The 19,202-nt window shown below is 45.7% G+C and overlaps 2 protein-coding genes across 3 annotated transcripts in view; both read right to left on the bottom strand.

The window, feature by feature from the left end:
* Positions 1-4,834: 4,834 nt before the first annotated feature.
* Positions 4,835-10,166, bottom strand: cd226 (CD226 molecule). 2 transcript variants are annotated; one of them, XM_056299095.1, is made up of 6 exons: positions 10,034-10,166; positions 8,863-9,189; positions 8,152-8,529; positions 7,030-7,132; positions 6,215-6,269; positions 4,835-6,052 (listed from the first exon to the last, which is right to left on the bottom strand). In XM_056299095.1, the coding sequence occupies exons 1-6, from the start codon at positions 10,098-10,100 to the stop codon at positions 5,906-5,908; spliced, it is 1,077 nt and encodes a 358-aa protein (XP_056155070.1). In that variant the 5' UTR covers positions 10,101-10,166; the 3' UTR covers positions 4,835-5,905. The 2 variants fall into 2 exon arrangements, with proteins under 2 accessions (XP_056155070.1, XP_056155071.1); XM_056299096.1 differs by having other exon boundaries at positions 8,863-9,215; positions 10,034-10,098.
* A 619-nt stretch (positions 10,167-10,785) lies between these two features.
* Positions 10,786-19,202, bottom strand: part of rttn (rotatin) — a 61,517-nt gene continuing 53,100 nt past the window's right edge. The window contains exons 45-49 of the mRNA XM_056299097.1: positions 17,577-17,770; positions 12,689-12,938; positions 11,836-11,939; positions 11,045-11,114; positions 10,786-10,922 (exon numbers count right to left, since the gene is read on the bottom strand). Coding sequence (XP_056155072.1) covers positions 10,843-10,922; positions 11,045-11,114; positions 11,836-11,939; positions 12,689-12,938; positions 17,577-17,770 — 698 coding nt within the window. The 3' untranslated portion in view covers positions 10,786-10,842. The remainder of the gene's footprint in view (positions 10,923-11,044; positions 11,115-11,835; positions 11,940-12,688; positions 12,939-17,576; positions 17,771-19,202) is intronic.

Raw genomic sequence — 19,202 nt, 5'->3', positions numbered from 1 at the left:
CCCCATATCACAGGATTAAATGACTACAGGCCCATTGCCCCAATGTCCGTAGTCATAAACTCCTTCGAGACTGGTGTTGGCCCACCTGAAGGAAATCACAGGACACTTGCTCGACCCCCTGCAGTTTGCCTACCGAGCAAACAGGTCAATGGATGGTGCAGTCAACTTGGGATTGATTGCAGTACATCTTCCAACACCTCGACTCCCCAAGAACATACGCAAGGATCGTCTTTGTGGACTTCAGCTCACCATTCAACACCATCGTCTCAGATATCCTCCACTCCAAACTCACCCGGCTCACTGTACCAGCCCCCCATCTACCAGTGGATTTAAAACTTGCTGACAGACAGGAGGCAGCTGGTGAGGCTGGGGAGAATCACATCCAGCACCCGGACAATCAGCATTGGTGCCCCCCAGGGATGTGTGCTCTCCCCTCTACTCTTCTCCCTCTACACAAATGACTGCTCCTCAGGTGACCCTTCTGTTAAACTCCTGAGGTTTGCAGACGACACAACCATCATTGGCCTTTTTTTGTTTTGTTTTTTTGCCTACATGGTGATGCTGATCACGTGGCTCGGGTTCTGGGCTGTTCCGGTGGCGTCTGGACACTGCTTGGCATCGTCCTCATAATAGTCTTCATATATTGTATAATTCCATTATAATTCTGTTATCCTCTTTCAATGTTATATTCTGTAAATTGTGTAAACACAACATCCATTACTCGTCTGCCTGTCTTGGGGGAGATATCCCTCTTCTGTTGGTCTCGCCAAGGTTTCTTCCTATTTTTTCTCCCTGTTAAAGGGATTTTTTAGGGAGCTGTTCCTTATCTGATGCAAGAGTCTAAGGACAGGATGTTGTGTTGCTTGTGAAGGCCACTGAGGCAAATTTGTAATTTGTGATATTGGGCTACACAAATAAAATTGACTTGACTTATTCAGGACGGTGATGAGTCTGCATATAGATGGGAGGTTGATCAGCTGACCCTCTGGTGTGACCATAACACCCTGGAGCTGAACACGCTCAAAACAGTGGAAATGACAGTGGACTTCAGGAGGAGTCCCCCAACACTGCCCCTCCTCATCATACTCAACAGCACCGTGTTTACAGTGAAAACCTACAGATTTCTGTCCAAAGGAGTTGAATCAAGTACAACTGGACTTGGTATATACCCATGAAGACGTTTTGCCTCTCATCCAAGAGGCTTCCTCAGTTCGTGCCTTTCTGACTAGACCAAGCTAGTCAGGCGAAACGTCTTCATGGATGTATACCAAGTCCAGTTGCACTTGATTCAACTCCTTTGGATAACCATTACCTGGATGAATGAGAACATTCACAGACCTCCTACAGATTTCTGGTTACCACAATCTCCCAGGACCTAAGGTGGGCATCCAACATAGACACAATCACCAAAAAGGCCCAGCAGAGGATGTTCTTTCTCCAACAGCTCAAAAAATTCAGCCCGCCTCAGGAAGTGCTGATTCAGTTCTGCACTGCAATAATCCAGTCTGTCCTCTGCACATCCATCACTGCCTGGTTTGGTTCGGCCACCAAACAGGACAGCGACAGACTACAATGGACAGTTAGGTCTGCAGAGAAAATCAGTGGTGCCAACCGGCCCTCCATTCAGGACTCATACACCTCCAGACTCAGGAAACGGGCAGGCAACATCTGCAGACCCATCACACCCTGATAACAACCTGCTCCAACTCCTCCCCTCTGGCAGGCACTACAGAGCACTGTACCCCAAAACAACCAGATATAAAAGCAGTTTCTTTCCACAGGCTGTCATTCAAATGAACGCTTAACACTTTCAAATAAATACAACCATGTTGTATATGCTGTACTGTACATGATACATATACTGGTGCGCTCTGTCAGGTCCATCTACCTCAGGCATGTATGCAAGTAACCTGCTAACATCTATTTCAGCATCTCTGATCTATTCTCTGCACCGTTGTACTTTATCACCTCCTATTTCGTCTGTATAAGTCAAACCTTGTGTATATATCTATATATATATATCTATATATCCGAAGACGGCTGTGTTTTAAGTTAAGTACAATGAGAGAGCCACGAAACCGGAGTCAAATTCCATGTATGTGCAGACCTACACGGCCAATAAACTTGATTCTGATTCTGAAGGCAACACCCCCACCTTGTCTATTTATATGGGCACAAGTATAGCCAGGTGGAGAAGCTTCATTAAGGGAAGGAAAACCTTTGGTTTCAGCCATGTTTCACCTCACCCAATCGTATCGAAACTATGTTCAAGAATCAGATCATTTGTTAGTAAGGCTTTGGTAGACGGTGATCTGATATTTATGAAACCAAACTTAAGCGTCTTGTTGAAGTGACCAGCGGCTCTACTCCGAGCTCCCTCCGGATGTCTGAGCTCCTCACCCCATCTCTAAGGCTGAGCCCAGACACCCTACGGAGGAAACTCATTTCAGCCTCTTGTATCCGCCATCTCACCCTTTCGGTCACCACCCAAAGCTCATGACCATAGGTGAGGGTTGGAACCAAGACTTACTGGTACACTGAGAGCTTTGCCTTCCGGCTCAGCTCCCTCTTCACCACAACGGTCCGGTACAACGTCCGCATGACTGCTGATGCTGTAGATTTAGAGCTACCAATAGATGAAATACTAATTGGAATTAGACACCTATGTTGACGGCCAACCCTTTGGACATCATGTGGTCACACTTTTGATAGCATTAGATGTTTGGTTCTGTAGTTTATTAGATTCTTGGCTGCACATTTCGCCACCACCAGTGGTAGGAATGATTATGAGATGATTGTGACTCCCACATTTAGGAGAGGAGCTCTTGGGAGCAATACAGCAGGGCAAGGAGAAGGTCTCAGTGTTATAGTCCAAGCTGTCAGTCTGACGAGGAATTCCCTGACTAAACATAGTGTAACGTGCATGGATAAGAAGACACGCTGGCCGCTGGCTGGCGGGTCTGACCCTTTAGTCTAGCGGTTAGACGTGCATGAATGCTCTACTCTTCCTCAAAGCTACCTCCAAGCTGCTTCCACACGTTTTTTCTCAGATGGATCATGATCATTTTAAAAGGGAAATGCACTTTATTACATTATCAGGAAGTTATTACATTATCAGGTTTCATTGCATTTTCAATGGCCTCAAGTGCATTTTTTATTACATTATCGGGATTTGTTACATTATCAGGGTTATTACATTATCAGGGATTTGTTACATTATCAGGGTTATTACATTATCGGGATTTATTACATTATCAGGGTTATTACATTATTGGGGGATTTGTTACATTATCGGGGGGGGATTTATTACATTATCAGGGTTATTACATTATCAGGGGATTTGTTACATTATCAGGGTTATTACATTATCGGGGGGATTTGTTACTTTATCAGGGTTATTACATTATCGGGGATTTGTTACATTATCAGGTTCTACAAGGGGTCTCATACACGTGGACAGCTATGCATAGCGCCCGCCAGAAGAGCGGCGCCATCCCCAGGAGGGTAAACCCCGTCCGCTCTCGGCAGGTAAGGGCGGCCCCGGAAACAAAGGCCGGATCCCCGCTCGTTACAGTAACGAGCAAGCCAGCGGCCCCTTGGGGTTGAGGTGAGGCTGCTGTGCATCTCAGCCAGGTGGGCGGTATTACCCCCCCCCCCACTGCCCCCGTCCTCCCCCTGCCCCGCAGCTTTGAGTTGGGCAGCAGATCATTCCTTTTCCTCCGGGCACTTTGGGAGAGGTATTTATCTCTGCCCATACATGACATCCTATTATTGCCCCCCCCCCACCCCCCATCATCTTTTAGTGTCTTTTATAAATAGGAACCGAACATGACGTTGGAACAATTTGAATAATTTAATTGCAGCCCTCTTTATTCCGTGTCCATGGAAACGGCCACACAGGTATCGCTTCCTTCCGCAGAGAAGATGGGTCAGCCACACGTCCGGTTGTGTGGTGCGCCGCCAAACCGCCGCACTCGGGGCCGAGCTGGGAGGTACGCCACTTCCCGCCTTCGCCGCTGGGGGCGCAGGAGTTTGCGTGCCTCACTTCGCGACGTTCGTGAAACGTTTTATTTCACCGTGTGTTTGGTACGTGTGTGTGTGTGTTGTATTGTCTCCGTTTTTATTTCTATAGAAGAGGGAAAAAAACTTGCGATGACGTCACGCTGGTTCTGGTCCTCTCTCACACACAGAGGTAAACATTTCGGCTGCCTGCTCAAAATGTCATAATAAGTAAGCAAATAAATAAAAACACACACGCTGCTTGTATGATCCATTTATTTTTAGAAATTCTGAATTTTATAAAACAGAATAAGGGCAGTAGTCTGGAAACACACTTTCCATCCTCTTTTCTTTTTCCATACGTATCCAGACCCGGAAATTGCTAAAATCCCATTCCATACTGTGTAGGAACCCTGCATTGATGAGGTCTCCAACCCCCCCCCCACACACCCTACACGCCCTACACACCCCACACGCCTAAACCTATTCTATGAAATAACACGGTGGCAATGCTGGTTTTATTGAGACCATACAGGGCCATCAGCAGTCACGCATCACTACTGCAAGTCACACAGCGTACCAGATGGATCAGAGTCAAAACGGGTCCCCCCCCCCCCCAGGTTCTCCATCACTCCTGGACACAAGAGGAACGAAGGCGAATGCTCGTGCTCCCAGAGAAAATTGTCCTATTATTCCTTGCTTCCACATCGTCCATATTCGTGTCGTCTTCTTCACGAGTGGCCTGCATTTCCATTAATCCCTGTGCCACTGCCTCCTTTTCTACAGGGACAGATTAGAGTGATTACACGTTCCCAAAACACACACACACACTCAAGTAGCACAGCTAAAAACCTACAAAATACACAACAACTCGGAAATGTAAAGTTACAGGGACAAAGTTACTTTTATGACCTCCATGTGAATGTCAGTAAAACCACCGGATTCCAGTATTTTCATTTAGCAAACAAACAAATCAGATGAACAAACAACTCACTAACAGCTCATAATGATAAAGTGCATTTAGCCTGTCACCCAGAGAGAGAAATGCAGTCTTTCATTCAGCGTTTCCCAGTTTAAACAGAGTCACAGCTTGAGGAGAAGAAATCCAGAGTTACAGTAATTACGTTCAGAAAGGGTTCAGGCCCGGATGGGATGAGCCAATTTGGGTTCAGCCTTCATGAGCGCGTGCCCGCCGGCTGCAGACACACAACTCAAGGTAAACTATCTGTGGCGACGATGCAGCGACTGCTTTTTTTTTTCCTTTGTCAAATGATTAGACACCGCTGCCGAGCTTCGAAAGGGGACCAGGGGAGATGAAAGTAGAAGGAGAATAATTAGAGAAGCTCCTATCTGTTGTTTTGCACGGGAGTTCTGAAAAGTGGCATGAATGATTATACACGCTTTTGTCTGCTCTTCAGCTCACAGTTATTGTGGCGATAATTTACCGTGTACCTTTTGGCTTAAAGGAACCCCCCCCCCCCAAAACAACAGTAATTAGACTGTACATGTTGCATCTGATTACTGGGAGCAGAGATTCCAAACAAACCTCTCAAGGTTTTGAAAGCCAGCACGGCTCTGTAATTGACTTATATCGTGAAGAAGGAAAAGTGATGAAATACAAACTTGGAGAGTTAGCAATTTATAACTCTTTACAAATGGAATGTAGATGTGGTAACTCATTAGATAATCCTAATTAAGGAAAAAGAAAACAAACATTAATCCCAGGGAAATGATTGTAATGGTTTATAATCAGATGTGTCTCTCGCCATCGCTGCTTATATTACATTTGTTTCTGCTCACGTGCACAGTCCTCTGGCCGTGCTCGTGAGAGGCTGAGGACATGCGATCCTTTCAGAGAGATTACACTCCCGCCAAACGACGGGTAATGTTATCGTGCATAGCTGCATCATCGCGCTGCCACTCTCTGGGCCTGGCCCCGTATGGTCTGTAGGTTGGTATACACTGGGCAATCCTTTATCTGTCTGGGCCTGTTTCCCAACCGGCCCATTGCAGGGATGTTCCCATAGAAGTTATGCTGCAGGGCACAGTGCTGCTGTTAGATGTTAAAAAGAGTTCAGAGTTAGTGCGAGCAGCGGCTTCAAGTCGAGACGGGGTTGTTCTTCATGTGTGTTTAGCGAGCTGGTTAGAAATGTTGTCGCAAGTGGAACCAACTCATAGAACAGACGTAACGTAAACATGTAATGCTCACACTTGCCTGTCTCTGAGCTGGATGAAGCTGGACTCTGTATTCCTCTCTCAAGTTCCTCTTCCTGAGAGACGGAAAGAGAGAGAGAGAGAGAGAGAGATTATATGATATTGGGGGGTGTAACTAGTCAAGAGTAAATCTCTAAATAGAACTCCAGGAGAAAAACAAGTTGAGTCAAACATATCGTGGAGGGGGGAAGAAATGTAGATGGACTTTTTAATGCCTGCAGCAGTAAGCTATATACAGTAGTGTACAGGCCTTCAACTCATTACAATGTTCAATGCACTTGCTATCCTCATAAGAGCTTATCAAAACATGGTTTCTGATGATAAAATGAGAGAAATGTAAATGTAAACATTTTTTCTGTTGAAAAGAAATTGATTGACTGCGAACTGCATATGTGAACACCAACATCTACACACAGCTGGAAACCGCCAGCACAAGTCTTCTGTTTGCCATTGACTAGTTCGACTGGTGTGGTTCAGCTGAGGGAGAGGCGAGCTGTGCTTGCACACTGAATGCAAAGCCATGTCTCTACTTTTGGTTATAACTGTCCCCTACATCTCCAGGGTCTGACTCAATAAGGGGAGGGGGAGTCCTCATACTGTGCTATAGCTTCCTCATTAAAACTATGGCTGACAGATTACAGCCGTACCCACCTTAAGGTACTTTCTCTGCTGCAGGGCTTACTGGACCAGCCAAAATGAAATGTCTATCTATGCTGCAGGGTTCATATACCAGCAGTTCCTGTGTTGCATGGCAGGTAATTGATAGGTGGTGTTCAGACTGGTAGAGCGGTGTGAAAATGTGCGAGGGAATCTTACCTGTGCCTCAATGCTAATATGAGAAAGACAGTAACCAGAATAAGCCCAGCTACTCCAGCCCCAATGTAAATATACATCATATATTCAGAAAGGCTGAAGTCACCTGGAAATTAAATGAGAGATGAAAACAAAGGGTGAGCTGGTGTTTACTATTCAAAGTGAAAATTAAGAGGTGGACTTGACATTGAATACTGTAGTTATTCAAGATATTTTCAAGTCTTTCAAGTCGCCATTGGTGTATGGATGTGTGTGAATGGGTGAATGTGAGGCATACATTGTAAAGCACTTTGAGTGTGGTTGGTAGAGTAGAAAAGCACTATATAAATGCAGTCCATTAACCGCTTCAGACATCCATGACTGAAATAACATCACAATGATAAACACACACACACACACATATATATTAAGATAAGTCTTAATATCCCACACATTTGTTGAGCACTTACATTGACACCACTGACGGTTTCCGAAACCCCCTCCCCCCGCTATACTATATATATATATATATACACACACATACACACACACACACACACACGCACACACATATATAGATGTGTGTGTGTGCATGTGTGCAGACATACACACAGTCAAACACATCAAGCTCTGCAGTCTCTCAAACGGATGTCATAACAGCTGTTTGTGGTTTCAACAAGTGCAGACCTACATATATACAACCCACACACCTTACACACCCTCCACATGAATTACGTAGCGGGGGTGGTTTGACACACAGCGGTTTCAACAATCACTTAGTTCTAAAACCAAGTCAGTCAGAATTTCTGTGTAATTTTCTAGTCCAGCTTTAAACTATTCAATTTTTCTAATGTTTACGGGGAGTGTTTTTATCCCCACTCTGAATGAATTTTGTCAAAATTGTCCCTTGGTGTGAATGTGTCAGCCCTGTGATGGATGGACTGGCGGCGTGTCCAGGGTGCCTCCCTGCCTGCTGCCCAATGACTGCTGGGATAGGCTCCAGCATCCCGCGACCCCAACTGGATAAGCGGCTTGAATAATGGATGGATGGAGAGCACGATTCTACATCACCATTCATGCACACAGCCACAGGTTCGTGACCCTGTGTGTTTGAATCATTATAAACCATGCCTTTTGCCTTCTCACCTGAGCGGGGGACGGTAAGGAGCACAGTCGTGGTCTGCACTCCCGTGTCGGTGCTGAAACCACAGCGGTAGAGGCCTTCGTCTTCCTCCGCCACTTCCACAAGCTGCAGGCTGACACCCAGGCTGTCTTGACAGCTGACCCTGACCCTCTTGGTGTACTCCTCGCCCGACATGCCCCCGTTCACCGCCAAGCAACTCCCCACAATTTCCCAGGGCTGGCCGCGGGTTGACTTCTCAACAGTGACCTTGTAAACGGTGCCCTTGTGCTCATGGTTGCAGATGATGGTCAGGTTTTCGTTCAGCTCGGCCACAACCTCCGTGTCCGCCTCGATCGGCGCCAGAGTCGGGGTCTCTACGCTCTGATCTTCTGGTGGTTCATCTGAAAAGAGACAGTAAGACGGATGAGATACTTTAAGCGCTTCAGAAAGTGCCAGCTCCCTATCCACGTCACTGGGGCACTGAATGTTTGCTAAACTGAAAGGAGGGCAGATCATAAAAAAGAAAAAAAGGAGGTACTGAAAAAAACAAAAAATATGAAGTGTGTTCAACTACAGTAACCACAACGGCTTATACTCTTAGTAGAATTACTTGTGAGGTTCCATCTCGTCACATTTTGAAATATTTGTTGTATACCAACACTTTGCCAATTGATAAAATTACCGGCTCTATACAAGAATAGCTCCCAGCTATGGCTTAATGCCTTGTCTGGTACCTGTGTCCTCCACCTGGACGTCCCTGGTCCAGGAGCCCTGAGGGAAGGTCTGAACAGAGCAGTGGTAGAGCCCTATATCCTGATGTGTGATGTTCCTCATGACAATGCTACCATCCATGGGTGTGTTCCGCAGGAACTCGATCCTCTCACGGTAGTGGTGGGAGAAGGCCACGCCGTACTCCGGGTGAAGCACGGCTAGCGGGTCCTTGTCTGGGACCTTGGTCCAGGACACCATGCTGAGGTTCCCCTCCCAGGGACACAAGCACTCCAGCACCATCCCTTCCTCCAGACGTACGACAACAGCGGGTTCTCTCTGCTGGACAGCAGCTAGGCAGAACGTGTGTCAAGGGTTGCTTTTGTGTTCATTAAACATGTCCTATACGGGTCTGACTGAAAACATCTTCTCCATGTGTAGACGTTAGTACAAAATCCTTCATGTACAAATGATTTAAACAGTGACGACACCAAACCAGCAACTCCACAGGATTAATAATGTGAAGATTTAAAACAGAGTGGTATCTTTTATGAAACCTACTTAACAGCACTGAATATTTTCACTTTTAAGAAATGGTGCAAATACCTACACTATGTGTTTTAGCATGAAAATGCCCCCCCCCCCCAAAAAAAACGGCTCTAGTTAAAGATTATCACAGCCATTCGGTACTCGGAGGCCATCCCGCGGGTAATGGTAATCAGGCTAATCTGAGCCAGTACACATCAACAAAGCTGACAATAGCCCGTGATCGGTCTTCCAAGCCTGAGCGAGCCTTTTATCCACGCTGAATGACAGCTGATGTGAAGTCTGGCGATGCCAGTGGGATCACTCTGGCAGGCTTTAAATTAGGATGTCCAAGTTGCTCACAATCTTTTCATAATTAAAATCATGAAGAATTGAAAGGGGACATTTAGAAATAACAGATGTCGTACATTAATTACTTAGTGCTTGCTGATGGATAGCTAAATGTAAAAGACTTAGAAAAAAAAGAAGCACATTTCAGAGAAACTTAATGTGGCAGTACTAAATGGCATTTTCAACACAAGCAGACAAGACATTTCAAGAAACCATATCTACCATTTAATTTTTTCACTCAGTATCTCAACCTTTCACATAAAAAACAACTGTTTGTCGTGAAATACTCAGTTAACAAATGCAAAAATATCAGCTCCGTACCTTTAAGAAGAGGGAGAAAGATAAGGAGTACCATGAAGTACCAGTGGTCCTTTTGTACAGCTTCCATCTTGCCCCGCTGAGGGAGAATGAAAGCTGCATTGACGAGATGCGTGGAGCGGCAGCGAAGCTGCACTTCCTGCTCGCTCTTCGCCTGCAGAGAAGCACTTAAGCTACTGGGGCACACTTCATGCTAGCCACTGTTAGTTCCCTCCAAACAGGAGCCCTTTATCACCGGGCTGGTAACGGGTGGGAGGCTTGGTGCTCCACGGTGTGATACTGAAACTGCTGGGATAGGCTCCAGCATCCCCACGACCCCGAGAGCAGGATAAGTGGTTTGGATAATGGATGGATGGATGAGAGATATATAGCAGCTTATCTGAAGTTGATCAGTCACCAGTCCGGGGTGTGGGTTGGGGTTTTGTGGTCAGGGTTTTGTGAGAAGGTTTTGAAGTAACAGCTGATGAGTTTCCTGAAACATCTTGTCCTTCTCAGCCAAATGAGAAGTACATCTAAATTCTGCTGAAAGTACAAAAGCAGGATGTGCAAACTTGTGTAACAGAAGTTCTATGGTTTTTTTTCGATAGGATCAGATCACAATACATCAGCTGACACCTGCCAGATGGTAATTTATTAGCTGGATTAAATAACGTTCATGTTAAAAACAAAACAAAAACCATATAAATAATATAATACAGTCAAGTGTACAGGGAATTACAACATTCCCATATGATATCTGATAACTATATTCTATATATACATTCGCATTCATAAAAGCATGTGTGTGTGTGTGTGTTTATGGTTTGTGTGTGTCAGTTATTCAGCAGCTGGGATAAGTTTTCAAGGCACTTCAACAAGTAGGCGTTCACAGGCACCGGCTGGCTCTCTGCGTCTGTATGTGAGAGAAAGAGTAGATCGCTAAAACGAAGATGTAAACAGCGGGACGTGTGACAAATGACATTAAGACGGCTGCCGCGGACAGATGTTCCTTCATCAAAGTGAATAAATGCATACCTCTCTTACAGGCGGCGTGTGCGTCTTCGATTCTCAGCCTGACAGAGGGACACTTCAAAGCAGACTTGGCCTGTGAGCAGAAATTACATGGACAGATTAGAAGCAGTTGTGTTGATGAGACTGGATGTGGGGGATTGAATGTTTCTATTTATAAAACAGACTGGGGAAAAGGGGGGGGGGGGTAATGGACCGCTGACAAAAATGTATAAATGTAGCACTGACACAGGCCTGAAATCTAACTAGGCTTTCATGACCACCAAACTCCAATATGTGGTTTTTGTTTTTTTGTGGATCCCCCCCCCTTTTCCTCCCCAATTGTATCCGGCCAATTACTCCACTCTTCCAAGCCGTCCCGGTTGCTGCTCCACCCACTCTGCTGATCCGGGGAGGGCTGCAGACTACCACATGCCTCCTCCGATACATGTGGAGTCGCCAGCCCCTTCTTTTCACCTGACAGTGAGGAGTTTCGCCAGGGGGATGTAGTGCGTGGGAGGATCACGCTATTCCCCCCAGTCCCCCCCAATAGGTGCCCTGACCGACCAGAGGAGGCGCTAGTGCAGCAACCAGGACACATACCCACATCCGGCTTCCCACCTGCAGACACGGCCAATTGTGTCTGTAGGGACGCCCAACCAAGCCGGAGGTACCACGGGGATTCGAACCAGCGACCTCAGTGTTGGTAGGCAACGGAATAGACCGCTACGCTACCCGGACGCCGCATGGTACAGTTTTGACTCGTGTCATTTGTGTGTCTGTGTTTGTGTATATGGGTGCATGGGGATATTTTTTACCCTCTGATTGTTAAGGAGCAGGGCCCAGAGCGCTGAGGCTCCCATGGAGCGGACCTCCATCTCTGCACTCTCCAGACAAAACAACAACACCCCCAGGGCCTTGTCTGAGTAAAAAAAAAAATTTTTTTTTAAAATGCAAAAATAAAAATCACAAAAAACCCCAGCAGAGGATCAGATATCCATCAGTCGTGGGTTTGAAATAGGAAATACAATAAAAATCATCCATATAAAATAATTGGTAGCAGGAAATGAAAACAAAATACAAAACTAAAGTCTCCACAGGGCAGTGGGTGTCCTTTGTTGACAAATTTGTTGTACTTTAAGACTTGATTGCTGATATTCAACAAATAAAACTAAATATGTAGTATACAGGACAGATAGATCGAGGGATACTTTATTATTGTACAACAGGAGATTTGTTTTCTTTCCCCTTCTGTGCAGAGCCTGACGCACTATGCTGGAGTGTGCTGGTTTACAGAACGGCGGATCCCGTTTTCTATACTGCCGGTGAACCAAATAACAACAAAACCTGAATGAAAACAGATTAGAGAGAGTTTAAATTCCTGTCAGAAAGTGCACCTCCAGCTTTGTGGCCTGGCTTACACCTTGCGTATCACGACCACTTCCTGGCAGTGGCAGGTTTCGCGTGTGGGGATAATCTAATGGAAACTTGACAGCAATGCGGGTGGAACGCACATGTTGCATCAGACTCATTTTTATTGTGTTACGAGAGATCAAATTTGGATTTAAACATACACAGGAAATATAAACTTTACACAGGAAGCAACATGGTGCCCTGACCGCCACCTGAGATTACATCTGTTACCCCCCCCCCCCCCAACCCTTCCCCTACCACTGGTGAGGATGTGGGGTTTGTTGGTGGGGCAGAAGCAGAGGTTGTGGAGGGTGAGAAGCGCGGGACGCTGGTTTGGTGCCAGGTCGGCCAGCAGCTCCAGGGCTCCGGTTAGTCTGATGATACTTTGCTGGCCATCCTCTCCGAATGACAGGTTGACCATCAGCCTGAGCCACAGGCCCAGAAGATTGCTGCCGCCGCCACCGGCCTTGGCTACTGGCACTGAGAGGAAGGCCTGCAGGAAGTTACTCTGAGGGGAGACAAACAAGGAGACAGAAAGCAGGGATGTGATGTGAGAGTAATACTGTCATGAGAACTGGTTGGTTCAGGGCCGTTTACTGTTTCAGTGCATGTTGCCGGTGCTGGCACAACAGTCGACAGTGGACGGGCTGAAACCAGGAGAGCTGTGAATGAAAATCGCTTTTTTCGCTTGTGGACAGTGTTGTGTTTTTCCCTGGGAGGCCTCAATGCTTATTCTTTTGTTTTAAAATGACAGGTCTTCCGATCGTCACCATTTGCTTACATTTTCTAATCTTCTCCTTGTATCACCAACTGTTTCCCCCTTCACTTACACGAATACAATAGGAGACAAGCCAAAACTAAAAATGGGATCCAGAAATTTTCTAAAATACAAAACAAACAACCACCCCCTCCCGCCCCATAAGCCATTTTTTATTTCAACCACTTTTAACAAAGTGCACTTTGCCCAAAGTAGATTTTACTTGTAAACCGTACAACAAACACACTTTTCCCAGAATGTCTGACAATTATAAGTTGGTGCCACCAATCAGTTCATCTGCAGCCTTCAACAGGCAGTGCACTGCCACTCTCATCTTACCTTGTTTCCTACCTGATGGTGTACCAGAATATTGTGGTGTTAAATTGAGAGGGTAATTCCATAAAGAAGGGGCACAACAAAAATCAGAACTACATTACATGAGATCATGACCTACTTCGGTATCAAGAAGAGGAAGCATGTATGCACACATCCAGGAAATATTAAGGTGGAAGACAAGAACGAAGGCGGAAGATGACAACCAAGCCCGGCCAAGCCACCCGAAAGAAGCAGGAAAGCAGAAGGGCTAAGAAGCCGTCATGGGACGAGATACTATGCAGTCTGGAGCCGGAGGCCCAAACTGGTGTAAACCTCTCCAGGAAGCCTTTCATCCCCCTGCCTCCTGGCCCTCAGTAAAGGTTGTCCTTTGTACTGTGACACATTTAATGCATATGTGGACTTTCAGAAGTTCTCCAGGACTCAACACATAAAATCTACCTTTTACCTGCCAGAAATAGAAATGCCTCACTGGATACTTCCTGCTGCATGGTCAAGAGAAACATGTTGAAAATCTTTAATATAAAATGTGAATATGAAGTCCATAACAACCTATCTGAAGAACAGAGACGGGCTTTACGTGAGTGAGGACATGATGACAACATTGTGGTTAAACCAGCAGGTAAGAGCGGTGCTATAGTAGTGATGGACCTTCGTGATTATGATGAAGAGGTCAGTCGACAACTGGATAATCCTATCTTTTATGAGAAACTCAAATCGGACCCTACCAATACATTCAAAAGGGACATTCATGGCATATTGTCCCATAAGACGGAGACATCACTAAAAAAAGTATTACTTTATGAAAGTTGATCATCCAATCACTCCAGAGATTTACACAATCCCTAAAATTCACAAAGGCCACCAAAAACCTCCAGGAAGACCTAATATAGCAGGCACTGGCTTGCTGACTGAGAAAGATCTCTACGTTTACAGATTCCCTCCATTTGTTAAAAACCCTATGGACATGGTTAAGATTTTAAAACACATTAAATTATCCATCCATCCATTCATTATCCAAGCTGCTTATCCCAATTGGGGTCACGGGATGCTGGAGCCTGTCCCAGCAGTCATTGGGCGGCAGGCGGGGAGACACCCTGGAGAGGCCGCCAGTCCATCACAGGGCCAACACATACACACCTAGGGACAATTTAGCATGGGTAATTTATTATTCAATTAAACTCTGAATTAATTAATTTACTAATTGGTTAGCATTACATTAATGGCTGAAAATATACCATAGCTAACCTTTGATGTTGAATAACTTTATACAAACATACCACATGATGGAGGTATTGATGCTACTGACTTTTATCCTACAGGACTCTCACAGTACACCTAGTGTTGACTGTGTTAAGGAATTAACCAAGCTTGTGCTGACAAAAAACTTTATGTACAAGGAGGATGTTTTTCTGCGGCGCAAAGGGACAGTGATGGGAAGTGCTATGGCACCTAATTATGCAAATTTATTTGCGGGTCATTTTGAACATGAATGTGTATTCAACTCTGCTGTCAACCCTTTTTTTTTCTAGCACAGCCCGCTGGCGACGGTATCTTGATGATATTTTCCTCCTTTGGCTGGGCATGAACATTAACATGAACTTATCAATTTTCTACAATTTCTTAATGAAAATAGCGAGCATATTCATTTTGCTATGAGTCGTGACTGTTGTAAGAATAATCTTCTCGGGCGTCCGGGTGGCGTGGCGGTCTATTCCGTTGCCTGCCAACACGGGGATCACCGATTCGAATCCCCGCGTTATCTCCGGCGTGGCTGGGCGTCCCTACAGGCACAATTGGCCGTGTCTGCGGGTGGGAAGACGGATGTGGGTATGTGTCCTGGTCGCTGCACTAGCGCCTCCTCTGGTCAGTCAGGGTGCCTGTTCGGGGTAGGGGGGAGACACTGGGGGGAATACCGTGATCTTCCCACATGCTACGTCCCCTTGGCGAAACTCCTCACTGTCAGGTGAAAAGAAGCGGCTGGCGACTCCACATGTACCGGAGGAGGCATGTGGTAGTCTGCAGCCCTCCCTGGATCGGCAGAGAGGGTGGAGCAGAGACCGGGACGGCTTGGAAGAGTGGGGTAATCGGCCAAGTACTACTGGGGAGAAAAGGGGGGGGGATTAATTTTCTCAATCTTTTGATTTTTACAGACTGATGTACTGAAAACTGGTCTCTGTAGAAAACCCATAGATGAAAACGTTCTCCTACATGACAGAAGCTTTTACCCTGCTCCTCTAAAAAGCAGTCTTCCTGTCAGTCAGTTTAACGGGATGCGGTGTATTTGCTGTTCCGGCCAAGATTACAGTCAACAAAGCTCTTCTAGCTCAGAGGGTCAGAGAAAGAGGCTATGCAGAGAGTTGGACTCAACGTGGTGTGGACAGATTTAAAAGTGCTGGTCAGAAGGAACGTCTCAATACGCAGACAGATTGTTGTGCGCGTTACAGTTTTGTCTGTTAGGGAAACATTTTGAAAACATTGTGAGATTGGTACATTTTGAGTTTAGACCCCCAACTTTAAGAAATCCTTTCAAGACCCCCCCCCCACGCTTTGTTTATAAGCGCCCACCTAACGCAACCTTATTTTTAGAGCAGACCAATGACAAAGACCCACACATTTCCTGTCTTCTGTTCCTGATGGCAATTACAGGTGCACACGGTGCGCACAACGTAACCTCACCTTTAAGTGCCTTTCTTTTTAGTCGCCCGCATTCTGTTAAACAGTTCAAAGTAAAAGGTGCCATTACTCGCAGTACCGAAAAGGTTATTTATACGATCAAATGCCCATGCTGCCTCGCCTACATTGGAAAGACTCGACGCTATCTAAAAACTCACACTGCTGAACACAGAAGCAACATAAGACAGAGGTCAAAAAAAAAAATAATCCAGTCGCAGCCCACTTTAATGCTCTAATACACAATCTATCCACTCCGAGATACACTGGTATCAAACACGTGTCTGCACCTAGACGAGGGGGGGGGGTAGATAACATTCCTCTTCGGAGAGAGGCTTCTTACATTTATACACTTTCATTTATACACTCTGTCACCTAAAGGCCTCAATATGTATTTTGATTTGAAACCTTTTCAGTGTTTGTTGACTACCGTGTATTAATGATGAATCAGATCTTATGTTTTTTTTTTTGCTGTCTGCAAATCTGGTGTCTTTTTTTATATATATGTGTATATATTTGCATATAATTTTCCTTTTTTTGGGGGGGGGGGTTCCCCAATTGTACTTGGCCATTTACCCTATTTTCCAAGCCATCCCGGTCGCTGCTCCACTCCCTCTCTGTCGATCCGGGGAGGGCTGCAGACTACCACATGCCTCCTCCCATACATGTGGAGTCGCCTGCCACTTCTTTTCACCTGACAGTGAGGAGTTTCACCAGGAGGACGTAGCGCGTGGGAGGATCACGCTATTCCCCCCAGTTCCCCCTCCCCCCCAGAACAGGCAGCCCGACTGACCAGAGGAGGTGCTAGTGCAACGACCAGGACACATACCCACATCCGGCTTCCCACCCACAGACACGGCCAATTGTGTCCAAGCCAAAGGTAACACAGGGATTCGAACCAGCGATCCCCATGTTGGTAGCAACGGAATAGACTGCCATGCCACCCGGACACCCCATAATTTCTCCATGCGAGTTATATTTTGCCTTTTGGGCCTTTGCCTATTATTGGAGATTTTTGTATACTCACTGCATGTTTTCACAGTACCTTGTGTCCTTTTGTGTTGTGTGTGTGTATGTATATATATATATTATATTATATAGGTACTGTTCTGGTTATTAGCGTGTTCCTTATCTCCTTTCCTTTTTCAGAAAGACTGTGCAGATTCTTGACTGCCATCTTGTGTTGAGTGTTCTCCCTGCTAACCAGCAGGTGACTCATATTTTCCCAAGAAAGATCGAAACGTTCCTGAATAAAATAGCTTTTGGGAGCAATTTAGTGTGCAGACCTTAACTCTTCAGTATCAAGTCATAGGTTCATATGGTTTTGTTTTGGTACTGGTTAAGCATCTTGTACACTACAGCATGGACAAGAATATTTCTTACCTTTTGCAGGAGGCCCCTACAGTCGCGGGACATGGCCAGGTTAGCCAGAAGGGAGAAGGCTAGCTTCTGGATGGTGCTGTTGTCGGGTGCGACCCCAGAGGCCAGCTTCATGACAGAGTGCATGAGGGAACTACTGGGGGGGCCTCGGAAACCTGAGGCAACCCCCGGGCCACCGCCACACAGAGAACTGCATGCTGGTAGTGGAGAAAAATAAAAAAACATTGATGAATACTACGATCACAGAACTGTTGGATCAGAGAAAAGGACAAATCTTAAGGTAGCGATACTCAGTCATGTGCCATGGAGAGCCATGTGTATGCAGCTCTTCATTTCACCCCAACACCACACCAGCTGATTTCACTGCTTAATACTCCCTTCTGGTTGAAGGTGCGTTAATCAGTGAAATCCACTATTTTAATCTCTCTCACATCTCCACCACGGAACCACGGTTCACTTGCAGAAAAGCATGCCTCCCAATCAGGTGGGAAATGAGTAGCTGCCTTAAGTGGAGTTCAGGTATCTTGGGGTCTTATTCCCAAGTGAGGCCAAAAGAGATTGGGAGATTGACTTTTGGATGGGCTCAGCAGTTGTCGTAATGCAGTCAATGTATCTGTGCATGGTGGTAAAGAGGGGGCTAAGCTACAAAGCAGTGCTCCCCATTTACGTTTGCCCCAACCCTAGCTTACTGTCATGAGACCTGGCGTGGGTAGAGAAAAAAGGAGCTCACACTTTAACACCAGTTGATGAGCTTGGTAATATATTACTGAAAGCATTTTAAAAGCAATATAGAGGCTCTTCCAGGGGCTAATGGGGGTGCATCAGGAAAAAGTCAGTGAGGTTTTCTGACTCTTAAAAGCTTTGTGGCCAAATATAAACAGAGTGGGGTGAAAGTGACAGGGAACACAAACTGAAGCAACGCCAGCAGTGACTAGCCCAGCCCCTGGTGTACAACCAGGGAGCTCAAAACACCTTGAAATGGGAGCTCTGGCTTTTAATCTTCTTTCAAGGTTAAAGGGCAGACTTTAGAGTGCTGCTTTTCAGTTTAAAACCTACACCCTCTCCTTCTGTGGCAGGCTGGGAAATAACATTCAGCTCTAGGCTGTGGTTAAAGTTTATAGCCAATCCAAGGCAAGATTCACAAATGGAAATACAGATACAGAGCACATAAATAACAGATACTGCTCAATATACTAACAGAAACGCGCATGTTTTGAAAACCATTTCACATCAGCATAATCGACATGGGACACTGGAAGAGGGAGCACCTACAACATGCAGAAAAAAGCACTCTTAAGACACTGAACGCCACTAATAAGACACTGTTGACATTGATTGACAGAGGTAATTTGAGAACATGACATCTTGTTGGTTATGCTAATCTCTGAATGGGATGATGTGGGAACAGGCTAACGCTAGTTTTAGCCTGGGGTCATCTCAATACCCGTCAAGGAAGCTGGTGAATCAAGAAACTGACTAGGGAGGTTCTGCTTCATAATGGATCCACTGCGGTGGTGAGAGCCAAGCTGCATTTCTACTGCTGCCTCAAGTCTGATTTTTTTAATCATGTGGTAACACAGAACTGATCTTCCCATGTGAGAGTATACTGGAAAAAAAAACCTCATTGGG

Source organism: Lampris incognitus, chromosome 19 (assembly GCF_029633865.1).
Source record: "Lampris incognitus isolate fLamInc1 chromosome 19, fLamInc1.hap2, whole genome shotgun sequence".
NCBI lineage: Eukaryota > Metazoa > Chordata > Actinopteri > Lampriformes > Lampridae > Lampris > Lampris incognitus.
Note: the sequence above shows the minus strand (reverse complement) of the source record. Positions and strands in the feature narration are given on the sequence as shown.

Bases quoted from the DNA above. Each gene is read 5' to 3' on its own strand.
- cd226 (XM_056299095.1), bottom strand. From the start codon at position 10,100: ATGGAAGCTGTACAAAAGGACCACTGGTACTTCATGGTACTCCTTATC. The intron at 8,530-8,862 runs GTACCAGACAAG...GTCTCTTTTCAG, and splicing joins CGTCCAGGTGGAGGACACAG to ATGAACCACCAGAAGATCAG. The intron at 6,270-7,029 runs GTAAGATTCCCT...TCCGTCTCTCAG, and splicing joins ATATTAGCATTGAGGCACAG to GAAGAGGAACTTGAGAGAGG.